Raw genomic sequence first — 19,931 nt, 5'->3', positions numbered from 1 at the left:
TAAGAAGCAGTACAACCTCCAAAATGTGAAGCTCACATGCTAGCAGGAGGTGGTTTGACCGCTTTAAGAAGCAGTACAACGTCCACAATGTGAAGCTCACAAGCTAGCAGGAGGTGGTTTGACCGCTTCAAGAAGCAGTACAACCTCCACAATGTGAAGCTCACAAGCTAGCAGGAGGTGGTTTGACCGCTTCAAGAAGCAGTACAACATCCACAATGTGAAGCTCACAAGCTAGCAGGAGATGGTTTGACCACTTTAAGAAGCAGTACAACCACCACAATGTGAAGCTCACAAGCTAGCAGGAGGTGGTTTGACTGCTTTAAGAAGCAGTACAACCTCCACAATGTGAACCTCACAAGCTAGCAGGAGGTGGTTTGACCGCTTTAAGAAGCAGTACAACCTCCACAATGTGAAGCTCACAAGCTAGCAGGAGATGGTTTGACCGCTTTAAGAAGCAGTACAACCACCACAATGTGAAGCTCGCAAGCTAGCAGGAGGTGGTTTGACCGCTTCAAGAAGCAGTACAACCTCCACAATGTGAAGCTCACAAGCTAGCATGAGGTGGTTTGGCCACTTCAAGAAGCAGTACAACCTCCACAATGTGAAGCTCACAAGCTATCAGGAGATGGTTTGACCGCTTTAAGAAGCAGTACAACCACCACAATGTGAAGCTCGCAAGCTAGCAGGAGGTGGTTTGACCGCTTTAAGAAGCAGTACAACCTCCACAATGTGAAGCTCGCAAGCTAGCAGGAGGTGGTTTGACCGCTTTAAGAAGCAGTACAACCTCCACAATGTGAAGCTCACAAGCTATCAGGAGATGGTTTGACCGCTTTAAGAAGCAGTACAACCTCCACAATGTGAAGCTCACAAGCTAGCAGGAGGTGGTTTGACCACTTTAAGAAGCAGTACAACTACCACAATGTGAAGCTCACATGCTGGCAGGAGGTGGTTTGACCGCTTTAAGAAGCAGTACAACCTCCACAATGTGAAGCTCACAAGCTATCAGGAGGTAGTTTGGCCGCTTAAAGAAGCAGTACAACCACCACAATGTGAAGCTCACATGCTAGCAGGAGGTGGTTTGACCACTTTAGGAAGCAGTACAACCACCACAATGTGAAGCTCGCAAGCTAGCAGGAGGTGGTTTGACCGCTTCAAGAAGCAGTACAACCTCCACAATGTGAAGCTCACAAGCTAGCAGGAGGTGGTTTGACCACTTCAAGAAGCAGTACAACCTCCACAATGTGAAGCTCACAAGCTATCAGGAGATGGTTTGACCGCTTTAAGAAGCAGTACAACCACCACAATGTGAAGCTCGCAAGCTAGCAGGAGGTGGTTTGACCGCTTTAAGAAGCAGTACAACCTCCACAATGTGAAGCTCGCAAGCTAGCAGGAGGTGGTTTGACCGCTTTAAGAAGCAGTACAACCTCCACAATGTGAAGCTCACAAGCTATCAGGAGATGGTTTGACCGCTTTAAGAAGCAGTACAACCTCCACAATGTGAAGATCGCAAGCTAGCAGGAGGTGGTTTGACCGCTTTAAGAAGCATTACAACCTCCACAATGTGAACCTCACAAGCTAGCAGGAGGTGGTTTGACTGCTTTAAGAAGCAGTACAACCTCCACAATGTGAACCTCACAAGCTAGCAGGAGGTGGTTTGACCACATTAGGAAGCAGTACAACCTCCACAATGTGAAGCTCACAAGCTAGCAGGAGGTGGTTTGACCGCTTCAAGAAGCAGTACAACCTCCACAATGTGAAGCTCACAAGCTAGCAGGAGGTTGTTTGACCGCTTCAAGAAGCAGTACAACCTCCACAATGTGAACCTCACAAGCTAGCAGGAGGTGGTTTGACTGCTTTAAGAAGCAGTACAACCACCACAATGTGAAGCTCACAAGCTATCAGGAGGTGGTTTGACCGCTTTAAGAAGCAGTACAACCTCCACAATGTGAACCTCACAAGCTTGCAGGAGGTGGTTTGACCGCTTCAAGACGCAGTACAACCTCCACAATGTGAAGCTCACAAGCTAGCAGGAGGTGGTTTGACCGCTTTAAGAAACAGTACAACCTCCACAATGTGAAGCTCACAAGCTATCAGGAGGTGGTTTGACCGCTTTAAGAAGCAGTACAACCTCCACAATGTGAACCTCACAAGCTAGCAGGAGGTGGTTTGACCGCTTCAAGAAGCAGTACAACCTCCACAATGTGAAGCTCACAAGCTATCAGGAGGTGGTTTGACCGCTTCAAGAAGCAGTACAACCTCCACAATGTGAAGCTCACAAGCTAGCAGGAGGTGGTTTGACCGCTTCAAGAAGCAGTACAACCTCCACAATGTGAAGCTCACAAGCTAGCAGGAGATGGTTTGACCACTTTAAGAAGCAGTACAACCACCACAATGTGAAGCTCACAAGCTAGCAGGAGGTGGTTTGACTGCTTTAAGAAGCAGTACAACCTCCACAATGTGAACCTCACAAGCTAGCAGGAGGTGGTTTGACCGCTTTAAGAAGCAGTATAACCTCCACAATGTGAAGCTCACAAGCTAGCAGGAGATGGTTTGACCGCTTTAAGAAGCAGTACAACCAATACAATGTGAAGCTCGCAAGCTAGCAGGAGGTGGTTTGACCGCTTTAAGAAGCAGTACAACCACCACAATGTGAGGCTCGTAAGCTAGCAGGAGGTGGTTTGGCCGCTTTAAGAAGCAGTACAACCTCCACAATGTGAAGCTCGCAAGCTAGCAGGAGGTGGTTTGGCCGCTTTAAGAAGCAGTACAACCTCCACAATGTGAAGCTCACAAGCTAGCAGGAGGTGGTTTGACCGCTTTAAGAAGCAGTACAACCTCCAAAATGTGAAGCTCACATGCTAGCAGGAGGTGGTTTGACCGCTTTAAGAAGCAGTACAACGTCCACAATGTGAAGCTCACAAGCTAGCAGGAGGTGGTTTGACCGCTTCAAGAAGCAGTACAACCTCCACAATGTGAAGCTCACAAGCTAGCAGGAGGTGGTTTGACCGCTTCAAGAAGCAGTACAACATCCACAATGTGAAGCTCACAAGCTAGCAGGAGATGGTTTGACCACTTTAAGAAGCAGTACAACCACCACAATGTGAAGCTCACAAGCTAGCAGGAGGTGGTTTGACTGCTTTAAGAAGCAGTACAACCTCCACAATGTGAACCTCACAAGCTAGCAGGAGGTGGTTTGACCGCTTTAAGAAGCAGTACAACCTCCACAATGTGAAGCTCACAAGCTAGCAGGAGATGGTTTGACCGCTTTAAGAAGCAGTACAACCACCACAATGTGAAGCTCGCAAGCTAGCAGGAGGTGGTTTGACCGCTTCAAGAAGCAGTACAACCTCCACAATGTGAAGCTCACAAGCTAGCAGGAGGTGGTTTGACCACTTCAAGAAGCAGTACAACCTCCACAATGTGAAGCTCACAAGCTATCAGGAGATGGTTTGACCGCTTTAAGAAGCAGTACAACCACCACAATGTGAAGCTCGCAAGCTAGCAGGAGGTGGTTTGACCGCTTTAAGAAGCAGTACAACCTCCACAATGTGAAGCTCGCAAGCTAGCAGGAGGTGGTTTGACCGCTTTAAGAAGCAGTACAACCTCCACAATGTGAAGCTCACAAGCTATCAGGAGATGGTTTGACTGCTTTAAGAAGCAGTACAACCTCCACAATGTGAAGCTCACAAGCTAGCAGGAGGTGGTTTGACCACTTTAAGAAGCAGTACAACTACCACAATGTGAAGCTCACATGCTGGCAGGAGGTGGTTTGACCGCTTTAAGAAGCAGTACAACCTCCACAATGTGAAGCTCACAAGCTATCAGGAGGTAGTTTGGCCGCTTAAAGAAGCAGTACAACCACCACAATGTGAAGCTCACATGCTAGCAGGAGGTGGTTTGACCACTTTAGGAAGCAGTACAACCACCACAATGTGAAGCTCGCAAGCTAGCAGGAGGTGGTTTGACCGCTTCAAGAAGCAGTACAACCTCCACAATGTGAAGCTCACAAGCTAGCAGGAGGTGGTTTGACCACTTCAAGAAGCAGTACAACCTCCACAATGTGAAGCTCACAAGCTATCAGGAGATGGTTTGACCGCTTTAAGAAGCAGTACAACCACCACAATGTGAAGCTCGCAAGCTAGCAGGAGGTGGTTTGACCGCTTTAAGAAGCAGTACAACCTCCACAATGTGAAGCTCGCAAGCTAGCAGGAGGTGGTTTGACCGCTTTAAGAAGCAGTACAACCTCCACAATGTGAAGCTCACAAGCTATCAGGAGATGGTTTGACCGCTTTAAGAAGCAGTACAACCTCCACAATGTGAAGATCGCAAGCTAGCAGGAGGTGGTTTGACCGCTTTAAGAAGCAGTACAACCTCCACAATGTGAACCTCACAAGCTAGCAGGAGGTGGTTTGACTGCTTTAAGAAGCAGTACAACCTCCACAATGTGAACCTCACAAGCTAGCAGGAGGTGGTTTGACCACATTAGGAAGCAGTACAACCTCCACAATGTGAAGCTCACAAGCTAGCAGGAGGTGGTTTGACCGCTTCAAGAAGCAGTACAACCTCCACAATGTGAAGCTCACAAGCTAGCAGGAGGTTGTTTGACCGCTTCAAGAAGCAGTACAACCTCCACAATGTGAACCTCACAAGCTAGCAGGAGGTGGTTTGACTGCTTTAAGAAGCAGTACAACCACCACAATGTGAAGCTCACAAGCTATCAGGAGGTGGTTTGACCGCTTTAAGAAGCAGTACAACCTCCACAATGTGAACCTCACAAGCTAGCAGGAGGTGGTTTGACCGCTTCAAGAAGCAGTACAACCTCCACAATGTGAAGCTCACAAGCTAGCAGGAGGTGGTTTGACCGCTTTAAGAAACAGTACAACCTCCACAATGTGAAGCTCACAAGCTATCAGGAGGTGGTTTGACCGCTTTAAGAAGCAGTACAACCTCCACAATGTGAACCTCACAAGCTAGCAGGAGGTGGTTTGACCGCTTCAAGAAGCAGTACAACCTCCACAATGTGAAGCTCACAAGCTATCAGGAGGTGGTTTGACCGCTTCAAGAAGCAGTACAACCTCCACAATGTGAAGCTCACAAGCTAGCAGGAGGTGGTTTGACCGCTTCAAGAAGCAGTACAACCTCCACAATGTGAAGCTCACAAGCTAGCAGGAGATGGTTTGACCACTTTAAGAAGCAGTACAACCACCACAATGTGAAGCTCACAAGCTAGCAGGAGGTGGTTTGACTGCTTTAAGAAGCAGTACAACCTCCACAATGTGAACCTCACAAGCTAGCAGGAGGTGGTTTGACCGCTTTAAGAAGCAGTACAACCTCCACAATGTGAAGCTCACAAGCTAGCAGGAGATGGTTTGACCGCTTTAAGAAGCAGTACAACCACCACAATGTGAAGCTCGCAAGCTAGCAGGAGGTGGTTTGACCGCTTTAAGAAGCAGTACAACCACCACAATGTGAGGCTCGTAAGCTAGCAGGAGGTGGTTTGGCCGCTTTAAGAAGCAGTACAACCTCCACAATGTGAAGCTCGCAAGCTAGCAGGAGGTGGTTTGGCCGCTTTAAGAAGCAGTACAACCTCCACAATGTGAAGCTCACAAGCTAGCAGGAGGTGGTTTGACTGCTTTAAGAAGCAGTACAACCTCCAAAATGTGAAGCTCACATGCTAGCAGGAGGTGGTTTGACCGCTTTAAGAAGCAGTACAACGTCCACAATGTGAAGCTCACAAGCTAGCAGGAGGTGGTTTGACCGCTTCAAGAAGCAGTACAACCTCCACAATGTGAAGCTCACAAGCCAGCAGGAGGTGGTTTGACCGCTTCAAGAAGCAGTACAACATCCACAATGTGAAGCTCACAAGCTAGCAGGAGATGGTTTGACCACTTTAAGAAGCAGTACAACCACCACAATGTGAAGCTCACAAGCTAGCAGGAGGTGGTTTGACTGCTTTAAGAAGCAGTACAACCTCCACAATGTGAACCTCACAAGCTAGCAGGAGGTGGTTTGACCGCTTTAAGAAGCAGTACAACCTCCACAATGTGAAGCTCACAAGCTAGCAGGAGATGGTTTGACCGCTTTAAGAAGCAGTACAACCACCACAATGTGAAGCTCGCAAGCTAGCAGGAGGTGGTTTGACCGCTTCAAGAAGCAGTACAACCTCCACAATGTGAAGCTCACAAGCTAGCAGGAGGTGGTTTGACCACTTCAAGAAGCAGTACAACCTCCACAATGTGAAGCTCACAAGCTATCAGGAGATGGTTTGACCGCTTTAAGAAGCAGTACAACCACCACAATGTGAAGCTCGCAAGCTAGCAGGAGGTGGTTTGACCGCTTTAAGAAGCAGTACAACCTCCACAATGTGAAGCTCGCAAGCTAGCAGGAGGTGGTTTGACCGCTTTAAGAAGCAGTACAACCTCCACAATGTGAAGCTCACAAGCTATCAGGAGATGGTTTGACCGCTTTAAGAAGCAGTACAACCTCCACAATGTGAAGCTCACAAGCTAGCAGGAGGTGGTTTGACCACTTTAAGAAGCAGTACAACTACCACAATGTGAAGCTCACATGCTAGTGTGCCTCAGCAGATTATGAAGCAGCTGCAACTTTCTCCACTCAAGTCGCACCGCTGATTGAGGAGAAGTGCTATCTGCCAGAGCAGGTATTTTTTGTGTGTTTGTTTGTTTAAAGTCTTATGATTATGATAGTATGATTCCACATGCTGCCCTCTCTTCTAGAAACCATTAAAATTGGTTTTAAATACCTTTAGTCCGTGCAGTATACTGTTTATTCCACCAGGTGAGCGCCAGTGGGATTGTCCCTATGTTTCAACTTTTAATATACACGTAAAGGTGAGTGTGAAATATTGATTTTATCCCCCTGTTGTTATTGCTTCACAGCTATAAATTATTCCCACCTCCTGAGGCTGGCTGAAGGAAATTTGGCCGAAGCCTTTCACGAACTGATTGGCCAAGCTTGACGTTCGACCAAATAAGACAAAGCAGGCCATCCGGCTTAACGTCCATCCGTGAGACGGCACACACATTGATTAATCACCCTGCCTTATTACACCAGAATGGCAGTTTGTAGTTGGGACGAGATTCGAACCGAAGCAGGAATTTTTACAGGTAATGTTGAAGATGGTTCTTCTTCCTCGTTTTTATTTCCAAAGATAAGAATGCCATGAATAGTTTAACAAGAAGAGTTTCTGAAACTGCTGAGTTTGTGCAGAAGGTGTTTGATTTACAGGGTGAGGTTCATCTCAAACAAACAACATCCATGAATCATTCCATCTAATCGATGTTTGTATCCATGACAAGGTGATAAACATCAGGGACGGGCTCTAAACAAGGAATAAACTTGTGTGTGTTACTCACATTGTACATCCAGGGTCCTTGTTCCTGATTTGAAGATATTCCCGCCAAATACCATGTAACAGTAACATGATGCTCCGTTGTTTGAGGTGGAAGCTGTGAATACAAGGTTCGCAGTTGTTCGTTCTCCATCTCCTTGAACCTCTTTTGTTCCAATTCCCGAACATCGTGCAGAGAGATGGAGGTTAAAATGGCTCTGAACGGCACAAGAGAAGGTAACGGTTTCACCATCCACAGGAATCTCTGGTACGAACCGGGAAGTTGGGAGATCTGTGCAGGTAGAGAGAAAACGGTAAAATGTTTCTGAAGAATAGAAAACGAATATCTTTGAAAACTACTTCTGGTGATGACGTCAATGGTTCCGTTTTAGTTCACCTTGACTAGTCCGGTGAGCTTATGCGATCAAGCAGTGTCCGTAGGTAAGTCAGTGAGTGAGTGAGTGAGTGAGTGAGTGAGTCAGTGAGTGAGTGAGTGAGTGAGTCTGTGACCCTTCAGTCATCATCACTTGAACCAAACACACGATTTTGGTGCCACAAGCTTCATATCTGATGCCTAACGAAGGTTTGTTGACCGCATCAAAATCTGCGCTCATTAAGGGCAACGACGGGGGTGCTTTTGACCGCCCCCCCCCCTCCCCCCAAAAATAGATATTTGTCCTCTTCTCCGAAAATACAAACACGATTTCAATCAAACTTGATGACAACCTTCATTTTAATTTTTTTTTGTATACTGAATCGAGGCTCGTGAAAGAGCTAACATTTACTTCACAAACAAATCAACCAGACAAACAAAATACATGAAAAGAGGGAGCGGAAGACAAGATGGGGAGAGAAGGGGAAGCACACAAACACCGCTGGCCGCTTTAGGAAGCCGCTGATCGGATTGTGACCAAATTTGGCACAAATGATATTTGGTATGTTGCAACTCAGGTTTGTTCACAGCATCGAAAACTAGAATGGCACTCTTTGATGTCACGGTGTCGACTGATATGCCTCCGCCCAGATTATTACATCATCGTAACACTTGTATCAAGTTTGATTTAAATCCATTCAGCTGTGCCCAAGTTAGCACATTTTAATTTGACATGACCTCTGACCTTTGACCTATTAACCCCCAAATTTAATAAGTTCATGTTTACATTATTATACATACCTGTACCAAGTTTTAATTTAAATCCATTCAGCTGTGCCCAGGTTCGCACATTTGTACCTGACATGACCTCTGACCTTTGACCTATTAACCCCAAAATTTAACAAGTTCATGTTTACATTATCATACATACCTGTACCAAGTTTTAATTTAAATCCATTCAGCTGTTCACAAGTTCTCACATTTTTATGTGACATGACCTCTGACCTTTGAACTTGGGACCCCCAAAATCTAATGATTTAATCTTTACATCATTATACATATCTGTACCAAGTTTGAATTAGATACCTTCAGCCATTCCCAAGTTATAGACCGATTACAGACTTTGACCTTTGACCTATGACCCCAAAATCTCATCTCTTAATCTTCAAAACGTTATACAAACCTGTACCTAGTTTGCATTAGATCACTTCAGCCGTTCTCAAGTTATCGTGGTAACAAAAACCTATCACGGACGGACAGCCGGACGGACAACCTGAAAAACAAGCGTTACGCCTAGGTCCCCCGTCGGTGATGTGATGTGAGTTGACAAAGTGGAAGACGCAAGGCGGCCATCTTGGATTTTGACGTGGCGACCCAATTTTCAATAGCGTTCTCCCTTATGTGTAGATACATCCACACACCAGGTTAGAAGTTAGTAGTTCGTTTATTTTTCAAGATATTTCGCTCACAAGGTTTTTGTTTTTGTTTTTGTATACTGAATCGAGGCTCGTGAAAGAGCTAACATTTACTTCACAAACAAATCAACCAGACAAACAAAATACACGAAAAGAGGGAGCGGAAGACAAGATGGGGAGATAAGGCGAAGCACACAAACACGACATTTGAGAGCAGGGAGATGTGTGGGAGGGAAAGGGCTTGGGGGGAGGAGGCGTGGGAATGGGTGGGGGGGGGGGGGGTGGGAGAAGTATAAAACACAAGGACACCAAGGACTTCCAGGACAGAAGTTGGTATTTCAAAAAAGTGGAATTGGGGTGAAATTAGCGGGGGTAGAAAAGATCAAGGTTTTGGATGGGGGAAGATAAGAGATGGTGGTGAACAGCTGTTTTAAAGACCTGGAGGGTGGAGTGAGATTGAAGAGAGTGAGGGAGTTTGTCCCAGAGGTGGGAGAAAAGAGGAATGAAGGAGTGAAGGTGAGCAGAGAGTCTTGATTTTGGCAGTTTAACCATAAGAGGGTTGCAGGCAGATTTTGTGCGACCTGTAGGAATATTCGCGGGACAGAGCCCAGAGAGAGCTGGGGGGGGGGGGGGGGAGGCAAGGCCAGAGAAGAGTCAGTTGAAGACGGAAAGACCACTAACCTGCCTGTGGTGAGTGAGTGAGAGGCCCTTGGAGTTAGCTTCATCGCGGGAGATTCCAATGATTCTGAATGCTTTGGTTTCAACAGCGTGAAAACGAGCTAGGTGTGAGGCAGGAGCACCAGCCCAGAGGAGAGAGCAGTATTCCATTGAGCTGTGGGTGAAAGCCTTGTTTGTGGCGAGGAGCTCAGGTGTGCCAAGGAAGGACTTCGCACGACGGAGGATGCCCAGTCGGCGACTGGCTTTGGAGGCCAGATTTGAAATGTGGTTTTCCCAGGTAAGATCATGGCAGATAGTGAGACCCAAAAGCTTCAGTGACAGAACTTCTTGGAGAGGATTATTCAGAAAGTGGATGGGAGGGTTGTCCAGTCGGTCTTTTCGGAAAGACATCGTAAGAGTGTGAGATTTGTCAGGATTGAAAGACATGTTCCACTTGTTTGCCCAGTCTGTGATTTTGTCCAGGTCTGCTGAGAGTGAGGAGGCTGCAGACTGCCGATCTGAGGGATGAAGAATGGAGCGACAGAGAGTAGAGTCATCAGCAAAGAGATAGAGGGGATTTTCAAGAGAGTCAGAGAGATCATTGATGAAGAACAGAAAAAGCACAGGGCCCAGAACACTGCCTTTGGGGAACTCCAGCCTGAACAGGAAGAGGAGATGAGAGAAACCCATTCAGGGCCACACGTTGACTACGACTAGAGAGGAAGTCCGCCAGCCATGCGTGGAGATTTCCATGGATACCAAAAGAGGAGAGTTTGGTGAGCAGAGCGGGGTGCCAGACCGTATCGAAGGCACGTGATATGTCAAGGGGGACAGCTCTAATTTCCTGTTTGGCATTGAGGACCTCCATCCATTGTTGAGAAAGCAGAAGCAGCATGTCCAGAGTAGAGTGACCAGGTCTGAAACCAAATTGATGATCAGAGATCAAGCCATTGGAGAAGAGGAAGGATTTCATATCTGAAGCAATGATGGATTCCATGACTTTGCTGATAATTGCGAGAAGGCTGATTGGTCTGTAGTTGCTGGGATCTGTTTTTGCACCTTTTTGTGCAAAGCGGTGATGTTGGCAGATTTCCAAGCAGATGGCAGATGACCTTGAGCAAAAGAGAGGGTGAAGAGAACAGAGAGAGGGAGTGAAAGAGCGGAAGAACAGGATTTTAGGATCCGTGGGCTGATGCCGTCAGGTCCAGTTGCAGAATCAGAGTTGAGGGTTGACAGAAACTTTTCCACCTTGTCAGGAGGAAAGGACACGGAGTCCAGGAGCAGCAGGGTACGACTGGGTATGGTGGGTACAGAGAGGGATGGGTTTGGGACACAAGATTTAGAGGCAAACACAGAGTTGAGGCATTCAGCTTTTTCACGTGCGGAGTCAGCCGTGTGGCCGTTTGAGGTGAGGGAGGGGATGGAGGGGGAACAAACACCAGAAACAGATTTGACCAGACGCCACCAGGATTTGGAAGAGGGAGACAGATAAGAGAGTTCGGTCCTGAGAACGGAGAGATATTGTTTCCTGACTCTCCTGCGGGTGGACACACACTTGTTTCGGACTTTGTGAAAGGAAATGAGATTTCCTTCCATTGGATTTGCTTTCCAGGAGACGAAAGCAAGTTGTTTCTGGGCAATAGCCTCACCACAAGATTCCGTGTACCATGGACGGGAGGAAGGGTATGACTGTTGGAACCCATCTGTGGATCGGTCCCATCGGCCGATGGGTCTGACCCATCTGTGGATGCACGAGAAATGACAATGCAGACCCATCGGCCGATGGGTCTGCGCCATCTGCGGATGTGTTGTTCACCTTGAAAGAATGTGTTGACAGAATGGTGCTCTTCAATCAGGTACACAGTCATTGGAATTACATGTGGTAGGAATTTAACAGAGATGATTTTTAACACAAACAATACAATACGTTAAACAGAATTTACGGATACAATTACGGATACAATTTACGGAATATGGATACAATACGTTAAACAGAATTTAACAGAGATGAATTATGATGCATACACATTCCTTCAAGGTGAACAACACATCCGCAGATGGCGCAGACCCATCGGCCGATGGGTCTGCATTGTCATTTCTCGTGCATCCACAGATGGGTCAGACCCATCGGCCGATGGGACCGATCCACAGATGGGTTCCAACATGACAACTGAAGACGAGATGGGATAAATCTGTGCATGAGAGAGAGCAATTTACTTTGGAAGAATTCCCAGGATGAGTTGATGTCAGAGGTGGTCGAGATGGGAGACCAGTCCAGATGATTGATGGCTGCTTGAAGACCGTGCCAGTTGGCCTGAGTGAAAAGCCAGGCTCGTCGACGCTGAGGAGGCTCTCTGAGAATGGTCAGAGAGATGTCCACTTTAACAAGCACATGATCAGATGAGCCGATTGGAGCAGAAGAAGAGCAGCAGATATTTTCAGGGAAGTTAGAACCAAGTCCAGAAGAGAAGATGCTCCGTTGACTGAGATCCGGGTCGGGAAATTGACAGATTGTGTCAGTCCCAGTGAGTCACAGAAGTCCTTTGCTGAAGAGCCATGGCTGGTGAGAGAGGTAACCACACCCAGCCAACTGGCATGGTGACAATTGAAATCACCACATATGAGGAAGAGAGAGTTGGGATGGGTAGATAGAAGTTGGTCCATATTATCAGACAGCGAGATGTAGATGGAGTCATCACTAAGGTTCAGACATACATGGCGGCGGCCGTCTTGGATTTTGATGTGGCGACCCAATTTTCAATAGCATTCTTCCTTATGCCTTGATACACCCACACACCAGATTAGAAGTTGGTACTTAGCTTATTTTTCAAGATATTCCGCTCACAAGGTTCAGACATGCATGGCGGCGGCCATATTGGATTTTGATGTGGCGACCCAATTTTCAATAGCGTTCTTCCTTATGCCTCGATACAACCATGCACCAGATTAGAAGTTGGTACTTCGCTTATTTTTCAAGATATTCCTCTCACAATGTTCAGACATACATGGCGGCGGCCATCTTGGATTTTGACGTGGGTTGCACACACACACCAAATTAGAATTCGGTCCTTCGCGCACGCACATACGCACGCACGCACGGACACACGGACGGAGGGGAAAACCAGAGTCTCCCTTTCGCTCCGCGGTGCGACGGGGGACAATAACAACTTCGTCGGTGGAGGCATAAAAATTGGGGTGTACCATCGGTCAACGTGGGTCCTGGTTTGACCCCCATGAAATAGGTATTTGCTTTCTTCTCAGACTACACACACAATTTCAATGAAAGTTGACCACAACTTTCAACATCTGTGATGTACCAAAGTTTGTTCATGGCATTAAAAAACAAAACATAGGGGCAATACCTCTGGGTGCTCACCTGGTAGAATAAACAGTATAATGCACCGACTAAGGGTATTTTAAACCAATTTCAATGGTTGCTGGAAGACAGGGCAGAATGTAGAATCATACTAACAGAATCATAAGACTTTAAACAAACAAACTTTAAATAAGTCTGAAGACCCCAATTTTACAAATGCCGTGATCAAACATTGGTACATCATGTGTGATTAAGGTTCTGGTGAAGTTTCATCGAAATTGCGTGTGTAGTTTCTGAGAAGAAAATTTTGGGGGGCAACCCCCCCCCCCCCCCCCCGCGAAGACCCACAAAGGGGCAGATTTTTTTAAAATGTGGTGAACAAACTTTGGTACAGCCTTGGTGGTGAAGGTTGTGGTCAAGTTTCATCGAAATCGTGTGTGTAGTTTTAGAAAAGAAAGCAAATACCTATTTTGGGGGGTCAAACCTGGACCCACTTTGACCCCTCATAGACCCCTTTAGACTTTTGTTTTCTTAGTGCTGTGAACAATCTTCGGTACATCACATGTGGTGAAGGTTGTGGTAAAGTTTCATCGAAATATAGTGTGTAGTTGCTGAGGAAAAAGCAAATAACTATATTGGGGGGTCAAACCTGGACCCACTTTGACCCCCAATAAACCCCCTTATCCACCATGATGTGAACAAACTTTAGTCACAACACAACAAATTTAATTTGTGCCAAATTTGGTCGCAATCCCATCAGCGGTTTCGGGAAAGAAGTTGCAAGTGTTGACGGACTGATCGACGGACGGACAACGATCATCGCATAAGCTCCCCTGAACTTCGTTCCAGGTGAGATACAAAATGGGGCCCTTAGGGTGTCTATGGAGGGGGTTTTCCCCCAAAAGAGTTATTTGCTTTTTTTCTCAGAAACTGCACACGCAAATCCAATGAAACTTGAGCACAACCTTCATCACACGTGATGTACAAAAGTTTGTTCACAGCATAAAGAAAATCGGGGCCCGAGGGGGTCTATGGGTGGGCGGGGAAGGGGTTGCCCCCACAAAATAGGTGTTTGCTTCCTTCTCAGAAACTACACATGATGATGATGAAACATGACCACAACGTTCCATTAATCACCCGATATGGAGCAACTTTTGTTCACCGATTATAAAAATTGGGGTCTAAGGGGATCTACGAGAGGGGGGCGAGGTTTCCTTCGATTTTTTCTCAGAAACTACACATGCCCCCCAGAATGGGTATTTTTTGTTTGTTTGCTGAAAGTCTTATAATTACGCTTCTAAGACTTATGAGACCATATCTTAAAGTGGTATAATTACGCTTCTAAGACTTATGAGACCATATCTTAAAGTGGTATAATTACGCAAATCCCCCCTCCCTTCATGTGGAACAGTTTCTGTGCATGCAAATTTAACACAGCGACTGAAAATTAGTTTCTCTGCTTCTACTGGACGAAATCGGGTACAAATTTCAGAAGTAAATGCTTTTTATGTCGAGGTAATATGTTCCAAATTTCAGAAGTAAATGCTTTGTATGTCGAGGTAATATGTTCCAAATTTCAGAAGTAAATGCTTTGTTTGTCGAGGTAATATGTTCCAAATTTCAGAAGTAAATGCTTTGTATGTCGAGGTAATATGCTCCAAATTTCAGAAGAAAATGCTTTGTATGTCGAGGTAATATGTTCCAAATTTCAGAAGTAAATGCTCTGTATGTCGAGGTAATATGTTCCAAATTTCAGAAATAAATGCTTTGTATGTCGAGGTAATATGTTCCAAATTTCAGACGTAAATGCTTTGTATGTCGAGGTAATATGCTCCAAATTTCAGAAGTAAATGCTCTGTATGTCGAGGTAATATGTTCCAAATTTCAGAAGTAAATGCTTTGTATGTCGAGGTAATATGTTCCAAATTTCAGAAGTAAATGCTCTGTATGTCGAGGTAATATGTTCCAAATTTCAGAAGTAAATGCTTTGTTTGTCGAGGTAATATTTTCCAAATTTCAGAAGTAAATGCTTTGTATGTCGAGGTAATATGTTCCAAATTTCAGAAGTAAATGCTTTGTATGTCGAGGTAATATGTTCCAAATTTCAGAAGTAAATGCTTTGTATGTCGAGGTAATATGTTCCAAATTTCAGAAGTAAATGCTCTGTATGTCGAGGTAATATGTTCCAAATTTCACAAGTAAATGCTTTGTACGTTGAGGTAATATGTTCCAAATTTAAGAAGTAAATGCTTTGTTTGTCGAGGTAATATGCTCCAAATTTCAGAAGTAAATGCTTTGTATGTTGAGGTAATATGTTACAAATTTCAGAAGTAAATGCTTTGTTTGTCGAGGTCATATGTTCCAAATTTCAGAAGTAAATGCTTTGTTTGTTGAGGTAATATGCTCCAAATTTCAGAAGTAAATACTTTGTTTGTCGAGGTAATATGCTCCAAATTTCAGAAGTAAATGCTTTGTACGTCGAGGTAATATGTTCCAAATTTCAGAAGTAAATGCTTTGTACGTTGAGGTACTATGTTCCAAATTTCACAAGTAAATGCTTTGTATGTTGAGGTAATATGTTCCAAATTTCAGAAGTAAATGCTTTGTTTGTCGAGGTAATATGTTCCAAATTTCAGAAGTAAATGCTTTGTTTGTTGAGGTAATATGCTCCAAATTTCAGAAGTAAATGCTTTGTTTGTCGAGGTAATATGCTCCAAATTTCAGAAGTAAATGCTTTGTATGTCGAGGTAATATGTTCCAAATTTCAGAAGTAAATGCTTTGTATGTCGAGGTAATATGCTCCAAATTTCAGAAGTAAATGCTTTGTACGTCGAGGTAATATGTTCCAAATTTCAGAAGTAAATGCTTTCTCCGTTGAGGTAATATGTTCCAAATTTCAGAAGAAAAAGCTTAGTTTGTCGAGGTAATATGCTCCAAATTTCAGAAGTAAATGCTTTGTTTGTCGAGATAATATGTTCCAAATTTCAGAAGTAAATGTTTGTTTGTCGAGGTAATATGTTCCAAATTTCAGAAGTAAATGCTTTGTACGTTGAGGTACTATGTTCCAAATTTCACAAGTAAATGCTTTGTATGTTGAGGTAATATGTTCCAAATTTCAGAAGTAAATGCTTTGTTTGTCGAGGTAATATGTTCCAAATTTCAGAAGTAAATGCTTTGTTTGTTGAGGTAATATGCTCCAAATTTCAGAAGTAAATGCTTTGTTTGTCGAGGTAATATGCTCCAAATTTCAGAAGTAAATGCTTTGTATGTTGAGGTAATATGTTCCAAATTTCTGAAGTAAATGCTTTGTATGTTGAGGTAAGAGGTTCCAAATTTCAGAAGTATATGCTTTGTATGTCGAGGTAATATGTTCCAAATTTCAGAAGTAAATGCTTTGTTTGTCGAGGTAATATGTTCCAAATTTCAGAAGTAAATGCTTTGTGTGTTGAGGTACCGGTAATATGTTCCCAATTTTAGAATTAAATGCTTTGTATGTTGAGGTAATATGTTCCAAATTTCAGAAGTAAATATTTTGTATGTTGAGGTAATATGTTCCAAATTTCTGAAGTAAATGCTTTGTATGTTGAGGTAATATGTTCCAAATTTCAGAAGTAAATGTTTGTTTGTCGAGGTAATATGTTCCAAATTTCAGAAGTAAATGCTTTGTGTGTTGAGGTAATATGTTCCAAATTTCTGAAGTAAATGCTTTGTATGTTGAGGTAATATGTTCCAAATTTCTGAAGTAAATGCTTTGTATGTCGAGGTAATATGTTCCAAATTTCAGAAGTATATGCTTTGTATGTCGAGGTAATATGTTCCAAATTTCAGAAGTAAATACTTTGTTTGTCGAGGTAATATGTTCCAAATTTCAGAAGTATATGCTTTGTATGTCGAGGTAATATGTTCCCAATTTTAGAATTAAATGCTTTGTATGTTGAGGTAATATGTTCCAAATTTCAGAAGTAAATGCTTTGTATGTTGAGGTAATATGTTCCAAATTTCAGAAGTAAATACTTTGTATGTTGAGGTAATATGTTCCAAATTTCTGAAGTAAATGCTTTGTATGTTGAGGTAATATGTTCCAAATTTCAGAAGTAAATGCTTTGTTTGTCGAGGTAATATGCTCCAAATTTCAGAAGTAAATGCTTTGTTTGTCGAGGTAATTAATATGTTCCAAATTTCAGAAGTAAATGCTTTGTATGTTGAGGTAATATGTTCCAAATTTCAGAAGTAAATGCTTTGTTTGTCGAGGTAATATGCTCCAAATTTCAGAAGTAAATGCTTTGTTTGTCGAGGTAATATGCTCCAAATTTCAGAAGTAAATGCTTTGTTTGTCGAGGTAATATGTTCCAAATTTCAGAAGTAAATGTTTGTATGTTGAGGTAATATGCTCCAAATTTCAGAAGTAAATGCTTTGTATGTCGAGGTAATATGTTCCAAATTTCAGAATTAAATGCTTTGTTTGTTGAGGTAATATTCTCCAAATTTCAGAAGTAAATGCTTTGTGTGTTGAGGTAATATGTTCCAAATTTCAGAAGTAAATGATTTGTATGTCGAGGCAATATTCTCCAAATTTCAGAAGTAAATGCTTTGTTTGTCGAGGTAATATGTTCCAATTTTCAGAAGTAAATGCTTTGTTTGTCGAGGTAATATCTTCCAAATTTCAGAAGTAAATGCTTTGTTTGTTGAGGTAATATGTTCCAAATTTCAGAAGTAAATGCTTTGTTTGTCGAGGTAATATCTTCCAAATTTCAGAAGTAAATGCTTTGTTTGTTGAGGTAATATGTTCCAAATTTCAGAAGTAAATGCTTTGTATGTCGAGGTAATATGTTCCAAATTTCAGAAGTAAATGCTTTGTTTGTTGAGGTAATATGCTCCAAATTTCAGAAGTAAATGCTTTGTTTGTCGAGGTAATATGTTCCAAATTTCAGAAGTAAATGCTTTGTATGTTGAAGTAATATTCTCCAAATTTCAGAAGTAAATGCTCTGTGTGTTGAGGTAATATGTTCCAAATTTCAGAAGCAAATGCTTTGTTTGTTGAGGTAATATGCTCCAAATTTCAGAAGTAAATGCTTTGTATGTCGAGGTAATATGTTCCAAATTTCAGAATTAAATGCTTTGTATGTTGAGGTAATATGCTCCAAATTTCAGAAGTAAATGCTTTGTGTGTTGAGGTAATATGTTCCAAATTTCAGAAGCAAATGCTTTGTTTGTTGAGGTAATATGCTCCAAATTTCAGAAGTAAATGCTTTGTGTGTTGAGGTAATATGTTCCAAATTTCAGAAGCAAATGCTTTGTTTGTTGAGGTAATATGCTCCAAATTTCAGAAGTAAATGCTTTGTATGTCGAGGTAATATGTTCCAAATTTCAGAATTAAATGCTTTGTATGTTGAGGTAATATGCTCCAAATTTCAGAAGTAAATGCTTTGTGTGTTGAGGTAATATGTTCCAAATTTCAGAAGCAAATGCTTTGTTTGTTGAGGTAATATGCTCCAAATTTCAGAAGTAAATGCTTTGTGTGTTGAGGTAATATGCTCCAAATTTCAGAAGTAAATGCTTTGTATGTCGAGGTAATATGTTCCAAATTTCAGAATTAAATGCTTTGTATGTTGAGGTAATATGCTCCAAATTTCAGAAGTAAATGCTTTGTGTGTTGAGGTAATATGTTCCAAATTTCAGAAGCAAATGCTTTGTTTGTTGAGGTAATATGCTCCAAATTTCAGAAGTAAATGCTTTGTGTGTTGAGGTAATATGTTCCAAATTTCAGAAGCAAATGCTTTGTTTGTTGAGGTAATATGCTCCAAATTTCAGAATTAAATGTTTTGTTTGTCGAGGTAATATTTTCCAAATTTCAGAAGTAAATGCTTTGTTTGTTGAGGTAATATGCTCCAAATTTCAGAAGCAAATGGTTTGTTTGTTGAGGTAATATGTTCCAAATTTCAGAAGCAAATGCTTTGTTTGTTGAGGTAATATGTTCCAAATTTCAGAAGCAAATGCTTTGTTTGTTGAGGTAATATGTTCCAAATTTCAGAAGCAAATGCTTTGTATGTTGAGGTAATATTCTCCAAATTTCAGAAGTAAATGCTTTGTGTGTTGAGGTAATATGTTCCAAATTTCAGAAGCAAATGCTTTGTTTGTTGAGGTAATATGCTCCAAATTTCAGAATTAAATGCTTTGTTTGTCGAGGTAATATGTTCCAAATTTCAGAAGTAAATGCTTTGTTTGTTGAGGTAATATGCTCCAAATTTCAGAAGCAAATGCTTTGTTTGTTGAGGTAATATGCTCCAAATTTCAGAAGTAAATGCTTTGTTTGTCGAGGTAATATGTTCCAATTTTCAGAAGTAAATGCTTTGTTTGTCGAGGTAATATGTTCCAATTTTCAGAAGTAAATGCTTTGTTTGTCGAGGTAATATGTTCCAAATTTCAGAAGTAAATGCTTTGTTTGTCGAGGTAATATGTTCCAATTTTCAGAAGTAAATGCTTTGTTTGTTGAGGTAATATGCTCCAAATTTCAGAAGTAAATGCTTTGTATGTCGAGGTAATATGTTCCAAATTTCAGAATTAAATGCTTTGTATGTTGAGGTAATATTCTCCAAATTTCAGAAGGAAATGCTTTGTTTGTCGAGGTAATATGTTCCAATATTCAGAAGTAAATGCTTTGTTTGTCGAGGTAATATTCTCCAAATTTCAGAAGTAAATGCTTTGTATGTCGAGGTAATATGTTCCAAATTTCAGAAGTAAATGCTTTGTTTGTCGAGGTAATATTCTCCAAATTTCAGAAGTAAATGCTTTGTTTGTCGAGGTAATATGCTCCAAATTTCA

The 19,931-nt window shown here is 42.5% G+C and overlaps 1 protein-coding gene across 1 annotated transcript in view; it reads right to left on the bottom strand.

Annotated features, from left to right (window-relative positions):
- LOC137432826 (uncharacterized) overlaps positions 1-19,931 on the bottom strand; it is a 398,393-nt gene that overhangs the window by 205,375 nt on the left and 173,087 nt on the right. Inside the window, exon 4 of the mRNA XM_078783985.1 lies at positions 7,374-7,640. Within this exon, the coding sequence (XP_078640111.1) occupies positions 7,374-7,640 (267 nt within the window). The remainder of the gene's footprint in view (positions 1-7,373; positions 7,641-19,931) is intronic.

This window comes from Myxine glutinosa, chromosome 8, assembly GCF_964187855.1.
Source record: "Myxine glutinosa chromosome 8, kmMyxGlut1.1, whole genome shotgun sequence".
NCBI lineage: Eukaryota > Metazoa > Chordata > Myxini > Myxiniformes > Myxinidae > Myxine > Myxine glutinosa.
This window is presented reverse-complemented; position numbering and strand designations above follow the sequence as displayed.